Source organism: Capsicum annuum, chromosome 9, assembly GCF_002878395.1.
Source record: "Capsicum annuum cultivar UCD-10X-F1 chromosome 9, UCD10Xv1.1, whole genome shotgun sequence".
NCBI lineage: Eukaryota > Viridiplantae > Streptophyta > Magnoliopsida > Solanales > Solanaceae > Capsicum > Capsicum annuum.
In genome coordinates, this window is record NC_061119.1 from 207,922,015 (window position 1) to 207,937,788 (window position 15,774).

Sequence of the window (15,774 nt, forward strand, 5' to 3'; positions counted from 1 at the left end):
ATTGTCAACCGAATGATCTTTAACTTGTGATGAAGTTTTTATGACTTCAAATCACTAGTTAAATGTAGGCGGAGTAGAAAGTTAAAACTTTAATCTCCAAAAACAAAGTATACAGATTCTGAAGTTATTTTCTTAAGATTGTTATTTCCTTCTATCGGTACGCAGAATCTGTATATACAGAACAATAACTTCAACTAGTTCAAGTTTAAAACAAGAACTTAATGAAGTACAGAAAATACCCTCAACACAAGATCAAAGTGACCTTTCTTAGAAGTGTATTTTATTTTTAGAAATCAAGATGAAACATAAATGACCAAGTTGCCCGAATTCACGGATTTTCCTTAAGGAAATAATTCCCCTCACTGTACCCGAGGTTGTGGAATTTTCCTCCAAGGATAAAATGGACAAACAAACCAATTGTAGCGGTACCTCAAACAATTAAAATATCTTCGAACTCACTGAACGTTTTGAGTGATCACACAGAATATTTTTAAGGCAAGAAGAGTGTTTTTTATTCTGAAATTTTCGTACCAAAACCTGTGGATGAAAGCAGATTTATATAGCCACAAGATGCCTCTTCTGAAAAGTGGTAATGGTTCATTCAAAAGGTGTAACCTTTTCTGAAAATTCATGTCCATTCGTCCAAACAGTGTGTCTTTTCCGAACAGGCATGTCATTTCGTGAATCAGTGTGTCATTTCGTTAAAGAATTGCATCTCGAACATTGCATCTATTACTGTTACTGTATGCATATAAATGGAGTATTAAACACACAAAATTTTTTTTCGTCAAATAAAGTTTGTCCAAAAAGATAGATCTCCAAATCCGAAGCCAAAGCCAAAGCGACGACGACGGCGCGAGGCATCTCTTATTTCTTGCCTCACTTATCATGTGGAGTAAGTGTTCTTGATTATAAACACTTTCAAATTCTCTTCTTCCACCAATGTGGGAGAAAGAGTAAACTTTCTAATTTGGGAGTACACTTTCCATTTTAGTGTCTCCTTCCCTCCACCATTTTACTCTCCTTTTTTCCATTCACACTTCTTTCGTATAGTATGAACCCAACAATAATTTTTTTAGAAATTATTAAATTATGCATTAATTCAAATGTTAAGTAATAAACACAGCCACACACTAGAAAAAACTTGGAATTGGTTACGAACTTCATCACTAATTTCATTATTAAATTGCTCGTAGCTGATTGAATTTTGTAATAATCCGTCACTAAATAGAACTAGCTAGCGATGAAATTTTCTATTTAGTTATAGAATTTGTCGTCGCTAATTTTTTAATTCTTTTAATAATGAGTAGTGACACTTGCCCTCATGTTATTGTAGTCCTTATGGTCGTTGGAAAATTGAAAAAGTTATATACATTTGACATTTACATTGAACTAAAAGAAGCATGACATGTGTGTTTCTTAACTAATTTTTTTAATGATTTAATCACAATTAATTAGTTTGTATTTTTTAAATAAAGTTAAGAGTTGAAGTTGAAGTTGGAAAATTGGTTGGAGCACTTTTCTAAATTTGAAATCCAACTTCATGGTGGCTTTGATTTATTTTTAAAAATCAAATACTGATTCTGAAATAAATTGAAAAATTATCTCAAAAAAATTAAATAATTCTCAAATTCGAGTTCTGAGTATAAAGTCACTTTAACTAGGGAATGCTTTATCCTCCGACATGAATTTTCTTTTTTGTACATTTCAATGTAATCGAGTTTTAATATTGCATATTAGGACGACTAAGGACATGTGCAATATTCATGATCCATGTTAAAATAATGGGAGGTGACTCAAAACACTTTTGGATCATTATGGGGTTGCACAAGGTATCAAGCCTTAACCAGTTTCTATTCGTCTTAGTAATAGACGACTTGACACGATATATTTAATGGGAGGTGTCGTGATGCATGTTATTTGCGGATGACATAATGTTGATGGACAAAATACAATTTGGAGTTAATGACCAGTTGAAAGTATGGAGATAGTTACTTGAGTCTAAGAGTTTTAGGTTAAGCATGACTAAAACAAAGTACCTGAAATGCAGGTTCAGTGACTTAAACACGAGATAGGGGTGAATGTAAAGATTGATTCACAAGTCATATCAATTCGAAAACTTTGAGTATCTTGGATTTATAATTCAAGGACACTGATCAAATTAATCATGATGTCACATATTCTATTGGAGCGGGTAGGCAAAATGGAGACTCATATCCAATGTATTAGCTATAAGAATATGTCGTAAATGCTTGAGGTAAGTTCTACAAAGTAGTGGTTAGACCAACATTATAATATGGGGTAAAATGTTGGCCAATTAAGAACACTCACATTTAGAAGATAAACACATCAAAGATGAGGATGGTATTCAAGGAGAAATATGATTAAGAATGAAAATATATGGATAACATGGGAGTGGCCTCCACGACAAACATGATAAAGGAAGCGAGACTAAGATGGTTCATACATGTTTAGAGGAGGTGCACAAATGCACCAATTAGAAGGTGTGAGAGGTTGACTATACTAAGAGTTAAAGAGAGGTAAAAGTAGACAAAAATAATCTGAGTAGAGTTGATTAGACATGACATGACACAATTCTGGATTACTGTTGATATGACCCTGATTCCTAAATATGAAGGTATGAATGTTAAGAATTAGGGTAGACGATTAAGAAGACTAACCCCACATTCTTTTCTCCTAAGTAGAAGCATTTAGTAACTGCATTATTTCTTGTTTTTCAATGTGTTTTTTACTATTATTGACTCCTTTTTCTTTGTAGTTGATATTTTGTTGTCATTTTCTTCTTGCAATCCATTTTGAATAACTTCTCTTTTTGAACAGGAGGTCTGTTGGTAGCATGCTTTCTACCTCAAAAAGCTAGATTTAAAATCTGCATATATTTTATCCTTCTCAAATTTCACTTATGAAATCATATTGAATACGTTATTATTGTTGGATACGCACAAATAGATGGTCCTTGCTATTGAATCAATTTGTCCAAAAAAAAAGCAAACGGTAAAAATACATTTAAACCATCACTTTTTTGCGAGGTTCGTAACTTAACGGTCTATTACTCTATTTTCCTATTTAAACTATCATTTTTCATGAGTTTCATACTGTTAACTATCACTCTCATTGTATTGAAACATACCTTGATATCGAGTTAGCTTACACACCTGTTGTTAATTCGAAATAAATATTTGAGCAACTTAGCATTAAGGTATGTTCTAACACAAAAGAAACAATAATTTAGATGGGTGAAAATTATTTTCACCCCCCAACTTTGATTAAAAAATCAAACTCCTCCTCAACATTGAACAATAGTCATACTCCGTCTTTATCCCATGCAATGCCCATTTTGTCCTTATAATTTTAATCCTATATTTATTTAATATTTTTTTATATTATATGTAATGAATATTTTTTTAACATAGATATTTGTATCATTTTATTTAAGTTTATTAACTTTATAAGCAAATTAATGTTTTTTTTATAAATTTATCACAAAATTCAATGTAATTTTTTAAGATCGTTATTTTAGTATTATATGTATTAAAAAGTCGTTTGGTGTGAGGTATAATTATAATAATTCAGAGATAAAGATCATGATTATTTATCTTGAGTTTAATTAGATGTATTGGGTAGTCTCAAAATTATTTGTCGCATCATTGATACTACAGTGATGAGATAAGTTATCACACATACATGTTAGTACAACTTATTTTGTGATAACTAATCCCGGAATAACTTGTTTCCAAATAACTCACTCTAAGTGTGTATATATACATATGTATGTATATGCATGTGCGTATATTTTCGTATTTTATCATTCTCTTACTAAATTCATTTATATATTACTTAACTTTTTGTTGATATAACACAATCTTTAAGAAAATTGTACTTAAAGGTATATTTTGCTAAATTAATCTTATTAATGATAATTTGAAACTTTAAATTTATCTATACTGTTACTTTATATATTTATTTAACACTAAAGGGTAGAGGAAAAACATAATACAATTCTCTTGATTTCACAAATTGAGCAGATAAATTAAAACATCTATTTTTAGTATGATAATCAAGTGATAAGAAACAATATTATCTATATCAGTAAATAAGTTGTGATTGCCATTAATAGAGTATTACATATTTTATAGTTTATATAAATAAATATAATCTTTAAAATTTGACCTTATTTTTATTCGAGAAAAACATCTAGTACCCCCAAACTATGACCAAATTTACTACGACACACGTCAACTTCATGGGAGTCCTATTACCCTTTAAGCTAAATTTTAGTGTATTTTTGTCAATCTTTTTAGCTAACGTAATAGCTTTTGTCAATCATTTTAGATGGCGTGGCACTTTTGATTTATGTAATAAAGGTGCCACATTAGCACAAAAAATGACAAAAATACGCTAAATTTGAGTTCAGAGGATAGTAGGACCCCTGTGAAGTTGGAGTGTGCCGTAACAACTTTGACTATAGTTCGGGTGGTACTAGAGGCTTATCGCTTTCATTTATTATTTGTATTTTCTACATTGAAATATGTTTATAAAATTAATATTACTTATTATTTTCTCTTGTAAAATAACTATTATAGTTTTGGTTATTATTAATAAAACTAATTTTCTTATCATGCTAATTTACTTCATAAAGATCATCATTAGCTTTTATACTTAATTAGTATTTCTTACTTTTTTTTCCTAGAAGATAATATTTATGTTTTTATGAAAATTTTGTTATATGATTTTTTTTAAAAAAATGAAAAGATGATGATTTTAAAGAAGTAAAAAAAAAAAGAATAAAAAAATTGATGATAAAGGGTAAAATAAGAATTTTAAAAAGTCAATTAGGATAAAGGGAGAATATGATTATTGTTAAAAGTTGAGGGGAGGTTTAATTTTTAAGACAAAATTGGGGAGGGAAAATGATTTTGACCCAATTTAGATAGATAAAGATAACAATTGATAATTATTATATGACACTCATAGAAAAGTGATAGTTTAAGTGTATTTCCAACTATTTACTCAAATAAAACTTTGTTTTTGTTGGATTCGAAATTGATAGGGCGTCATGCGGAAGCTATATTTTGTAAATTATAAATGCGATAGTTCAAATGATATATAAAACAATACTAAAAAGATTAATATTGTTATAAAATTAATTGATTTATATATAAAACCTAATATTAAAAGTGTAAAAACTAATGAGAGAGAAAATATTCCCTAAACAAGACTCTTAAATAACTTCTATTTATAGAGAAGAGATGAATTCTATTTATATAGGTCCAAAATATTTTCTCAAAAAAGAGGTTAATCAATTATGAAAGAGTTTTATATTTTTTTTTTTAAAATAAAAATAATAATGATATCACTTTTTTTTTTAATAAAAATAAAATTTAAATTTGATAAGAAAAAAGGAACAAAAACCTAACAGTTTTCTTATCGATACTTTGTTTACCTCTAGTATGAACTTAATTTAATCAAAATCCAAATTTTAATTCACCCCCCACCCCCGCCCAACAAAAAAAAAAAAAAACAATAAAAAAAATAAAAATAAAGTCTTTGCCCATTGAATAAGCCCCCAATAAACAAAAAGTTACCTAATCCTATTAAAAGCAAACAATGAATTAATTACCAAGTCAAACAAACAACAGCAGATTCAGTTTCACATCCCCTAACAATCTTACACGAATGCATATAAATTCTCTCTCATCTCCTCTCTTGTTTGTCCTGTAACGCTTCCTCTTTTTCCTCCTTAATTTCTCCCTTTTCTCACCCTTTTTTTCTCCTCCAAATTCCCTTTGCATTGATCCAAAAAACTCTGGTTAGTTCTTGATTTTTCAAGAATCAAGAATCCCTTCACAAATTTCAAGAAAATCTTGTTTGTGTTGTGTTGGTTGTTTTGAAGTCAAGAAAATGGGGAAAGGTGGAAATTTAAGTGAAGGGGTTGTGAAGAAAATCTTGCTTTCATACACATATGTTGCAATTTGGATCTTTCTTTCCTTTACTGTGATTGTGTACAACAAGTACATCTTGGATCGTAAGTTATACAATTGGCCTTATCCAATTTCACTAACAATAATTCACATGGCTTTTTGTTCATCATTGGCTTATCTACTTGTTCGTGTGTTCAAAGTTGTTGAACCTGTGACAATGACAATGGATCTTTATTGCAAATCTGTGGTACCTATCGGTTTGCTTTATGCATTTTCACTATGGTTGTCAAATTCTGCTTATATATATTTGTCTGTATCATTTATTCAAATGCTTAAAGCTTTGATGCCTGTGGCTGTGTATTCTATTGGGGTTATGTTTAAGAAGGATGTTTTTAAATCTGATACTATGTGTAACATGGTGTCGATTTCGATTGGTGTTGCTATTGCTGCTTATGGAGAAGCTAAATTTGATACATGGGGTGTGATGTTGCAGCTTGGTGCTGTGGCTTTTGAAGCTACAAGATTGGTTATGATTCAGATACTTTTGACATCAAAGGGTATAACGTTTAATCCGATTACTTCGTTGTATTATGTCGCGCCTTGCTGTTTGGTTTTCTTGTTCATTCCATGGATGTTTGTGGAATATCCATTGTTGAAGGATACATCTAGTTTCCATTTGGATTGGTTGATCTTTGGTACTAATTCGTTCTGCGCGTTTGCGCTGAATCTTGCTGTGTTTTTGCTTGTTGGGAAGACTTCTGCTTTGACTATGAATGTTGCTGGTGTGGTTAAGGACTGGTTGTTGATTGCCTTTTCGTGGTCCGTGATTAAGGATACTGTCACCCCTATCAATTTGGTTGGATATGGGTTGGCTTTCTTGGGCGTGGCGTACTACAACCACGCCAAATTGCAGGCTCTTAAGGCTAGCGAAGCACAGAAGAAGGCTGCACAGGCTGCTGATGAAGAGTCGGGAAGATTGTTGGAGGAAAGAGAAGGGGAGAATGGTGGTGGTAAGAGGAATGAATCTCAGGGTTGAGTTTTGATTCTTGATTTACGTCGTTTTATCCTTAGTTAGGACGACATTGAGAGGAAAACCTGAAGATCAGACTATGACGTCCTTGTGCGGATGATTTAAGTTCTGTTTTTGGGTATAAATCTTTTATATTATCTGTTTTGAGGATCTTAAATTAGTTTTATTTCTTGTATTACCAGATCGTGCATGTACTTGAGCATGACTCAGGCAATTTCTGTTTATTTTGACAGAATAGTAATAGCAGAACTTTTTCCAATGAATCTAACTGATGCTCATTCCATGCTCAGCTATATGTCTTTGTTTCCCTTTTCTTGGAATACATTATATGTCTTTAACTTCATTGCCTTAGGAGTTAATCAAATGCAGCTGTTGTTTAAAGCTTTTCATTTGTAGTGCTCCACGTGTTAAATTATAGATAGATATGTAACACCTGTTGTTAGTTATCTTCGACATGTTCAATAGTTGACCTGGAACTTGGAATGATCCAGTCTTGTTTATATAATCCATATTGTTTGTACAATAGATAGATCGATAGATGACATGGTTTTCTTTGAGTCAGAGAAGATATTTATAAGGTTGTTTGGTAGATGACATACTCCGGGCATACCTCGGGCTTATGTTCCTTCTTACATCATTAACTGAATTCTTTCTCTGCCTCTCTTATTCACTTCTAATGAATCCTTTATAAAAGATGTTCGGTTACTCTTCCGTGCTGCGTATTTTAGTTTGAATACAAGTTAATCACTGCCAATTTATCATATTTTGATCCCTAAGACCGGCCTTTCATCACCTGAAATTTCAAACTTCTCACATAAAGTCTGCCTCCTTGGTTGGTGAGTGGTGATAGAAAAGGCTTGAATTCTTGACTCATCACCAACTCTTTCCAGAAAGTCAGATCTAGCAATAAAGTGATGGTAAATGGTATGATTTTCTGAGCAATGTTATGTAGAAGATCGGTTTAGGATGCTATGGAAAGGAATTGGAGCAACTAATAAGTAATTGTAAACTACCACAGATTCTTAATTTTCAGCCCTCGATTTTGTGTCAAGAGCGAAAGGTTGAGGACTTTGATGAAAGGTGTGAAATTCCTACATACCGGGAGTTGTAATGTCGTGAAGCAATGCTTATTAACAATGTTTGAATTACCTTTTATCTTTTGAAATTTATTATGTTGGACAATTTTTTGTTTCAAATACAATATAAAAGTTGTAAGTACGTTGAAGAGAAGAAATAGTGTGAAATGCAGATTCTGTATACTACATGGAAGAATAAGTGGCATTAAGTAGTGTACCAAAGAGTTGTGACCTTGCGACCAATGAGGTGACTTTAGAACTACGAGTTCTCAGTTTAAATCCCAGCGGAAGCAAAAGGCATCAAGTGATTTCTTCTCATCTGTTTGTCTTGGTGGATAGAGTTACCGACACCTGTGAAGGTAGCAGGTACGCATGAAATTAGGCAAGCTGCGCACAAGGTTGACCCGGATACCATGATCCAGTCTTCTTGATGTACTGTATTGATTAAACCATATTGTTTGTACGATAGATAGATCGATAGATGGCATGGTTTTGTTTGGTGTTTTCTTTGAGTCAGAGAAGATATCTATTAGGTTGTTTGGTAGATGACATTACTTCATATAACATCATTGGTAGGTGATGCTTCCTGCACCCACTTAACTGGGCCTGCTTTCCTTTTTACGTCATTAATTGAATTCTTTCTCTGCCTCTCTTATTCACACCAAATGTATCCTTTAGAAAAGATGCTCGGTTACTCTTTCGAGCTGCTTATTTTAGCTTGAATACAAGTTAAACACTTCCTATTTATCCTATTTTGATCCCTGAGACCAATCTTTTATCACCTGAGATTTCAAACTTTTCACATAAAGTCTGCCTCCTTGGTTGGTGAGTGGTGATGGAATAGGCTTGAATTCCTGGACTTGGTACCAACTCTTTCAGGAAAGTCACATCTAGTAATGAAGTGATTGCAAGTGATATGGTTTTCTAGATTGGTTTAAGTGATTTCTTCTCATTTGTCCAAGCCTTGGTGGACAGAATTTTTGGTGCTTGTGCTAGCGGGAGGTTGTACGTACCCCATGAAATTAGCCGAGCTGTGCGTAGGCTGGTGCGGATAACAAGGTTATTAAAATGGGGAGGCTTAAGCAGTCTTTGACATTACATATCGTCTAATGGAATATATGGTAGTGTAAATTGTGATCTAGGTTGAGATGACTTCTTTGCCTAAACTTTCAAAGTAAGTTTAATCAAATTGACTTATGCTTTATGCTGTTATGTTGATACATAGGTGTGTAGGTATCTTCCGTCCTAGGACGAAGTAGTTTATTATATGTAACGATAAATAAAACGTGTACTAAATTTTATGTTGAGGCACCTTTGTAATGTTTACTCAAAGGTTGCTTTAGATTTTCTATTGGATGTGTCCCGGTCAAGTTGTTAACGACTGATCCCTACAAGCGTACTACTTTCAATCAAACCTTCTTAAGTCCTCCGGTCAGTCAAATGTCGACATCGGATTAAGTTTTACCTCCCATTACAATGTCCAGATGAACTGAAAATACTACGCAGTGTTGTGTGCTTGCTTAGTATAATTATTTGGTGAAATGGCCCAGGAAGAGGGGGACTTACGATATTTTTGGTTTAGTTTTGAATCTTCAATACCATCATTGAATAGGGCAGCATATCGGGCAGATCAGACGGATAATTACGCTTAACGTTTGGCTTACTGGTTATCGATTTTTAAATGTACTGATCTACCTGTCAACAAATAAGATATCTGTTGGTTATGATTTAGTGGTTATTGAGCGCTGTATCTATTGGGATTTGCTCTGAATTTACTAATTTATCTGATTTTCTATCATAATTATAATTACTTTCTTTATCGAAAACGATTTTCTTATTGGAAAAGATCTCTTTTTCTATTAGGTTTCTTTTTATGGATAAAGGTTTTGTACTTCAATAAATAGAACACCCCTTCTCAAGAGTTTTGTTTAGGGAAAATTTTTCTCTCAATTAGTTTTTATACTTTTTTGATTTAGGTTTTAATATGTTGGTCAATTGATCGAATCATATCAATATTTTAGTATGTTTTTCTTGTCATTTTATTTATCGTCTCAATAAAGAAAAGAGGAAGACCCACAAGTTGTCAACTCACTAGAAAGAAAGATAAATATATAAACATAAAAAGAAATCAGAAGATTTAAAAACAAAAAAGATTGATAAAAAGAAAGAGATATGAAGAATTGAAGACCTAAGAGTACCCACTAGAAAGAGAAAAGACGAGCAAAAAAACTTGAGAACCATCAGAAAGAAACTTGAGAACCATCGGAACAAAGGCAAAGAGTAGCAAAGAACCGTCAGAACAAAGAGCAAACAGTGGTAGAATCCGAAATGAGTTATGGGGCATTAAGGTTAAACATTAATAATATGTGGAGGGGTAGAAGTGTAGGAATGATAATTTTTGACGGATTAGCGGCTTATCTAATTAGAAAAATTGAGTAATTCGTCCCCGCAGCAATAGGTCGTTATTATAAAAGTTAATTTATTCACCAACCATTTATTTAGTAACCCAATACCAATAAGACAATAAGTGAAATAATAAGTGAATTTTGCAATTGACTAAGACACTCAAAATTATTCATCAGTCCACATCTAACTACTTCTAGTATGTCCCAGCCAAGCAAATAACTTGACAAATTGAAGGAAAGGTGTCTTTTAAGTCCTGAATGAAGGATTGGTGACATTGACCAACTTAAAGGTCAAATATAATTAGGAAACTTGATTAAGTTAATTGTGAACTTGATTAATATTTTCAAAACTTTGTAATCTTTTCAAAAATACAAATCAACCCAACCCACACCCCTCTTCAATCCAAATCAACCAGTCTCTCTCCACTCGCTCTCTCGACAGCTTCTCTCAACTCTCTTCCAACCAACAGTTCTGTAAATTTCTCCTTTCAATCCTCGGCGACTTCAGCCTCCGATGAAAAATAGTTGGGCTTCGAGTTCCTTTTCGACTTCAATCATTAATCGATGTGACAACCTTGCTCTCCGGCCACAACATCTTCGAATTCTTCATCGTTCCTTTTCTTCTTTCACAGGTAAAAATTTATGACCTTTTTAGTTTTGAAGAAAACGAGGAACTTGAGCCAACTTCTCTTATAGTATTAGTTAACAATTTCAATATTTTTTGCTTTAATTTGAAATGCGGTCTGAATAAAACCCTAATTTCTGGTATTTCTTCTCTTCTTTTTTCGAAGTGAATTATGACTTTTTGTTGTTTGTTGTGTTTTTTTGAAGTCTGATTTTCGTTGTTTGTGTTTATACAAACAAAACATTGATTTGAGTTGATTTGTTCTGTTGTTGTTCTTGGTAAAAATGATGATATTGCTGTGATCTGTTGAACAAAATTATGCTACTGTTTTTTTTTCTCCAACAGATTATTCATCTCTTGCAACATATTAATCATCTGATGCAACTGAGTTTTCATATGATGCAACAGATCAATCATCTGATGCAACAGAGGAACCATCAGATTAAAATTCTAATGCAACAAATTAATCATTTGATGCAACAGAGTAACCATCGGATAGAAAATCTCATGCAACAGATTTATCATATGATGTAATAGTTTAACTATCTGATGCAACAAATTAATCATATGTTGCAATAGATTAACCATCTGATGCAACAAATTTACTATCGGATGCAACAGAGGAACCATCGAATAAAAAATTTAATGCAACAGATTAAACATCTGATGCAACGGAGGAACCATCGGATTAAAGATCTGATGCAATAGATGAACCTCCTGTTGGATAAAATCCTATCAACTCTTCCAACAGGACATGTCCAAGACTTAATTTTTCCAACTAATCATTCATCTGTCGAGATAGACGACCCTTCTGTTGGAAGAAATCTAAACAATATTGACTGTTGATAACTGTTCCAACAGACCACTTATGTGTTGCAACAGATGTGTGACCTGTAGCACAGACTATTCATCTTTTTCAATAGATGAGTGATATATTTTGTATAGTCGCAACAGATTACTCAGCCGTTGCTGTAGGTTAGTTAACTGTTCTGACATATCACTCATATGTTGCAACAAATGTGTGATCTGTTGAACAGACCATTCATCCTTCTCAACAGATGAGTGATATATTTTGTATTATCGCAACAAATTACTCAGCCGTTGCTACAGGTTATTTAACTATTCCAATAGATCACTCATATATTGCAACAGATGTGTGATAGACCATTCAGTTTTCTTAACAGATAAGTGATATGTTTTGTATTATTGCAACAAATTACTCATCCATTGCAACAGGTTATTTAACTATTTCAACAGATCACTCATATATTGTAACAATGTGTGATCTGTTGCACAGACCATTCATTTGTCTTAAAAGATGAGTAATACGTTTTGTATTATTACGACAAATTACTTATCCACTGTAATAGGTTGGTTATATGCTGCAATAGATATACTACCTGGTGCAACAGATCAGTGATCTATTGAAACTTTTATTTTACTATTTTTCTTGTTAGATTTACCGTTATCCCTTTTTAACGATGCATTAATCAACTATAATATATTTTTTTTATGTTTTTGTTAATTTTAGATAATATGGATCCCAAAAGAACAGAAACCGAATCAAGTCCAAGTAAAGGAACAAGTTAAGCAGCTAGGCTACATCCACCACTCTATGAGCTTGCTTTACAAACGTTATCTCAATCAGGAGCAGAATATGATGAACACGAAGAGGAGGAATATTTCAAAAGAGATGATCCAAATGCTAATATCCCTTTCACCGAAGAGTTGGTCAAAACCTTTAGCATTGATCGTTATCATGTGAGAATGCAGTGCGATGGTGCCACAGATTTAACGAGTGATTTCGTAATTAAGTTAGTCATGAAAAAATCTTTCGACGCCTTCAGAAAAATACTTTGATAACAAAAATTGGAAGATTATTTCAGGGACAACTACTTTGGGAAAATCTTGATTTGCCAGAGTACAACAATGCTCGTTTCCAAATAAAAATGGTATTTGAACTTCTCAAGCATAGGTTTATGTATGAAAACAAAGATAAGATGGATGAGGTGTGGATAAATTACTGTGGCATGCCTATTTGTTTTGGTTGGAAGAAGTTTTCCATAGTTACTAGACTAAAATATTATCATCCTTCTTAAGTTATACCTATTCTAACCCAAAAAAGCATCCCGCACACCCAAAAAAGGCAAAGGCAAGCCGTGTGATTGTGATTTCCTGGTGTCCATTGTTGGTCCAAGCTTCAAAAACAAAACTTTGATAGAAGCGTTGAAAGGTAAAGGACTTTCAAAGAAGCACAAACAGTCATTGTGCTTGGTTTGATTTTGTAACACCCCATACTTTTACCTAGCTTAAATTCATCCAAAAAATGTCAATGACTTGATTTAAAGATGCATATAATTTTATACATGTGAAATTTTTAAAATTTTGACTTTTTATTGTGTGGGAAATTGAATAAGCTTTCCATTGATACTAGATTCGCTCAAATCTGACACCCAGGCGAAGAGTTGGAGCCATTTTAGTAAGACAATGTACCACTTGGTACTCTAGAGCATCGCGGAGGCAGTCTAAATGGCATTTGTCATTTTTCAGTTAGACAACGCGATACCATCGCGTCGCGCCACTAGCCTTTTTCCCAATTATTACTTTCCAGTGTGACTCCGCGATCATGGCGCATCGCGCCAAAGGGAAAATTCGCAACCAGTGAGGCACTGCGATGGCGCCATATCGCGCCATCATCCCAGTTCCCAGTTGTCCACTTTCCAGTGGCACGACGCGATAGTGGCGCATCACGCCAGGTGCCCAGTTTAGAAAATTTTTATGAAAAATTTGTTCAGGGTTAAAACAGTCTTTTCCCATGATTTTATTATGCCCAGATACGGGATTTGATCCCTAAAAATATCCTTAGCTACTCATTATTCAATTCACCCCTAAATTAAAAAACATTCTCTCTCAAAGAGGTAAAAACCCTAGTTCAAGAAATCAAGAACAAATCGAAGGATTTTTTCCAAGAACCTTCAATAAAGAATCTTCAATACAAGATTTATGATTTATGATTTCCATGTTTGAATTAGATTGAATTCATGTTCATGATGTTGTTTGAATTTTAATCCATGATTTAGATTACAAGTTTCAAGACTTGATTCTAGTATGTGTTGAATTGCATGATATTCATGATAAACCCTTCAATTTGCAAGTTGATTGTTGTAACCATGTTAACCCTAAGTGTTTATGATTTAATAAACCAAGTATGCTTCTTCTGTGTTTGATAAATTATCTATGAGAATGATATAATGCCATTATAGCATTCTAACATGTATTCCCCATCCATGTATAAGTTAATGCATTACAAGTGTTTGATGAAATGTCTCTATGAATGAATTATGACCAAGTGAACATTGTTATGTTATTCAAGATGATGTTTTGCTTTAATTTTCATGATATCGAGTCCTGGGGGTATTTAATACCCGACAATTTAGCTATTTACCTAGAGCCAGTGTTAGTGATAGGATAGTATCAGTCATATCATGGTCAATAGTACTCTCAGTCAGTTCCAGAACTTAGTCAGTTACAAAACTTAGGAAAACTCAGTAAACTCTGTATTAGTCCACTCCAGTTTAGTATGATCAGATCAATGTCTTTCAGTTGGGAGTAGGATTCAGCACCGAGCGAGCCTAGGGATGAGGTCTCACCCATTAGTTAGGACTAGGTCCCTAGAAGCAATCCCTAAGTTCCAGAACTACGTAGCTAGCGTAGGTTAAGAGATGTCACCCGTTAGATAGGACTGACATACTCAGAGATCACCATCTAGTTTAGGACTGATCTCAGGGGTCACCCGTTAGTCAGGATTAACTCCACATCAGTTGTTAGTACCCGTGGCACGGTACTAACACCCTTCCAATTGGGGTTACAGATTGGACCCCAACTCAGTTATCTTATCTTATTTGGGGCGTATCAGTTAGATGATTACCTCCCACAGTTTTAGTTTCAGTCTTCAGTTTAGAACTTAGTTTAGTTTTACAGAATTAGGATTGTCAGACACAGTCAATCAGTATCAGTAAATTAGTTATCAGTAACTTCTGATATCAGCTACTCAGTTATCAGAACTCAGTACTTAGCTGTAGAAAAGCTCAGTTATAGTATACATATATACACAATATTACATACTTAGTATTTATAGTAGTTTCAGTTATCTATGTACTCTCATATTCAGTTACTCTATATCATTAAGTCAGTTACTGTTCATGCATATGAACCCTTGCATTCAGCATCATCTCATCTAGCATAACAGTATTTTCCCATGCACTGACGCATACTTTTCTGTGCTATGATATTTTAAATCATAGGTTCGGACGTCAGGTTCCCGAACATGCATAGTAGATTCAGATTCAACCAGCAGTAATAGATTTAGCAGAGAGTCCTCATCATTTAAGGATATTCTATTATTTTATATTTTAGTAGATGTAGTAGTTCAGTAGATGAAGTTAGTTGGGGGATTGCCCCATCAACTCCACTTTCAGACAGATTCAGTTAAAGGCTTTTCAGACTAGATTTTTAGATAGTATTTAGTTTTACAGATGTTATATTTTATCAGTATTTCAGATATTTTGAACCTTATGGCATTTTAGCCTATTTTTTTTGCATAAATTACAGTATTATTGTTTAGTGCTCACAACAGATATCGTTCATGGGTTAGCTTGTGGTCCTTCGGGGTCGTAAGCATCATGTAGTGACTAGA

General features: G+C 33.3%; 1 protein-coding gene across 1 annotated transcript; it reads left to right on the forward strand.

Annotated features, from left to right (window-relative positions):
- The first annotated feature begins 5,635 nt into the window (after positions 1-5,635).
- LOC107854127 (probable sugar phosphate/phosphate translocator At5g25400) lies at positions 5,636-7,261 on the forward strand. The gene has a single exon (XM_016699122.2). The coding sequence runs from the start codon at positions 5,923-5,925 to the stop codon at positions 6,976-6,978; it is 1,056 nt and encodes a 351-aa protein (XP_016554608.1). The 5' UTR covers positions 5,636-5,922; the 3' UTR covers positions 6,979-7,261.
- Positions 7,262-15,774: the final 8,513 nt, after the last annotated feature.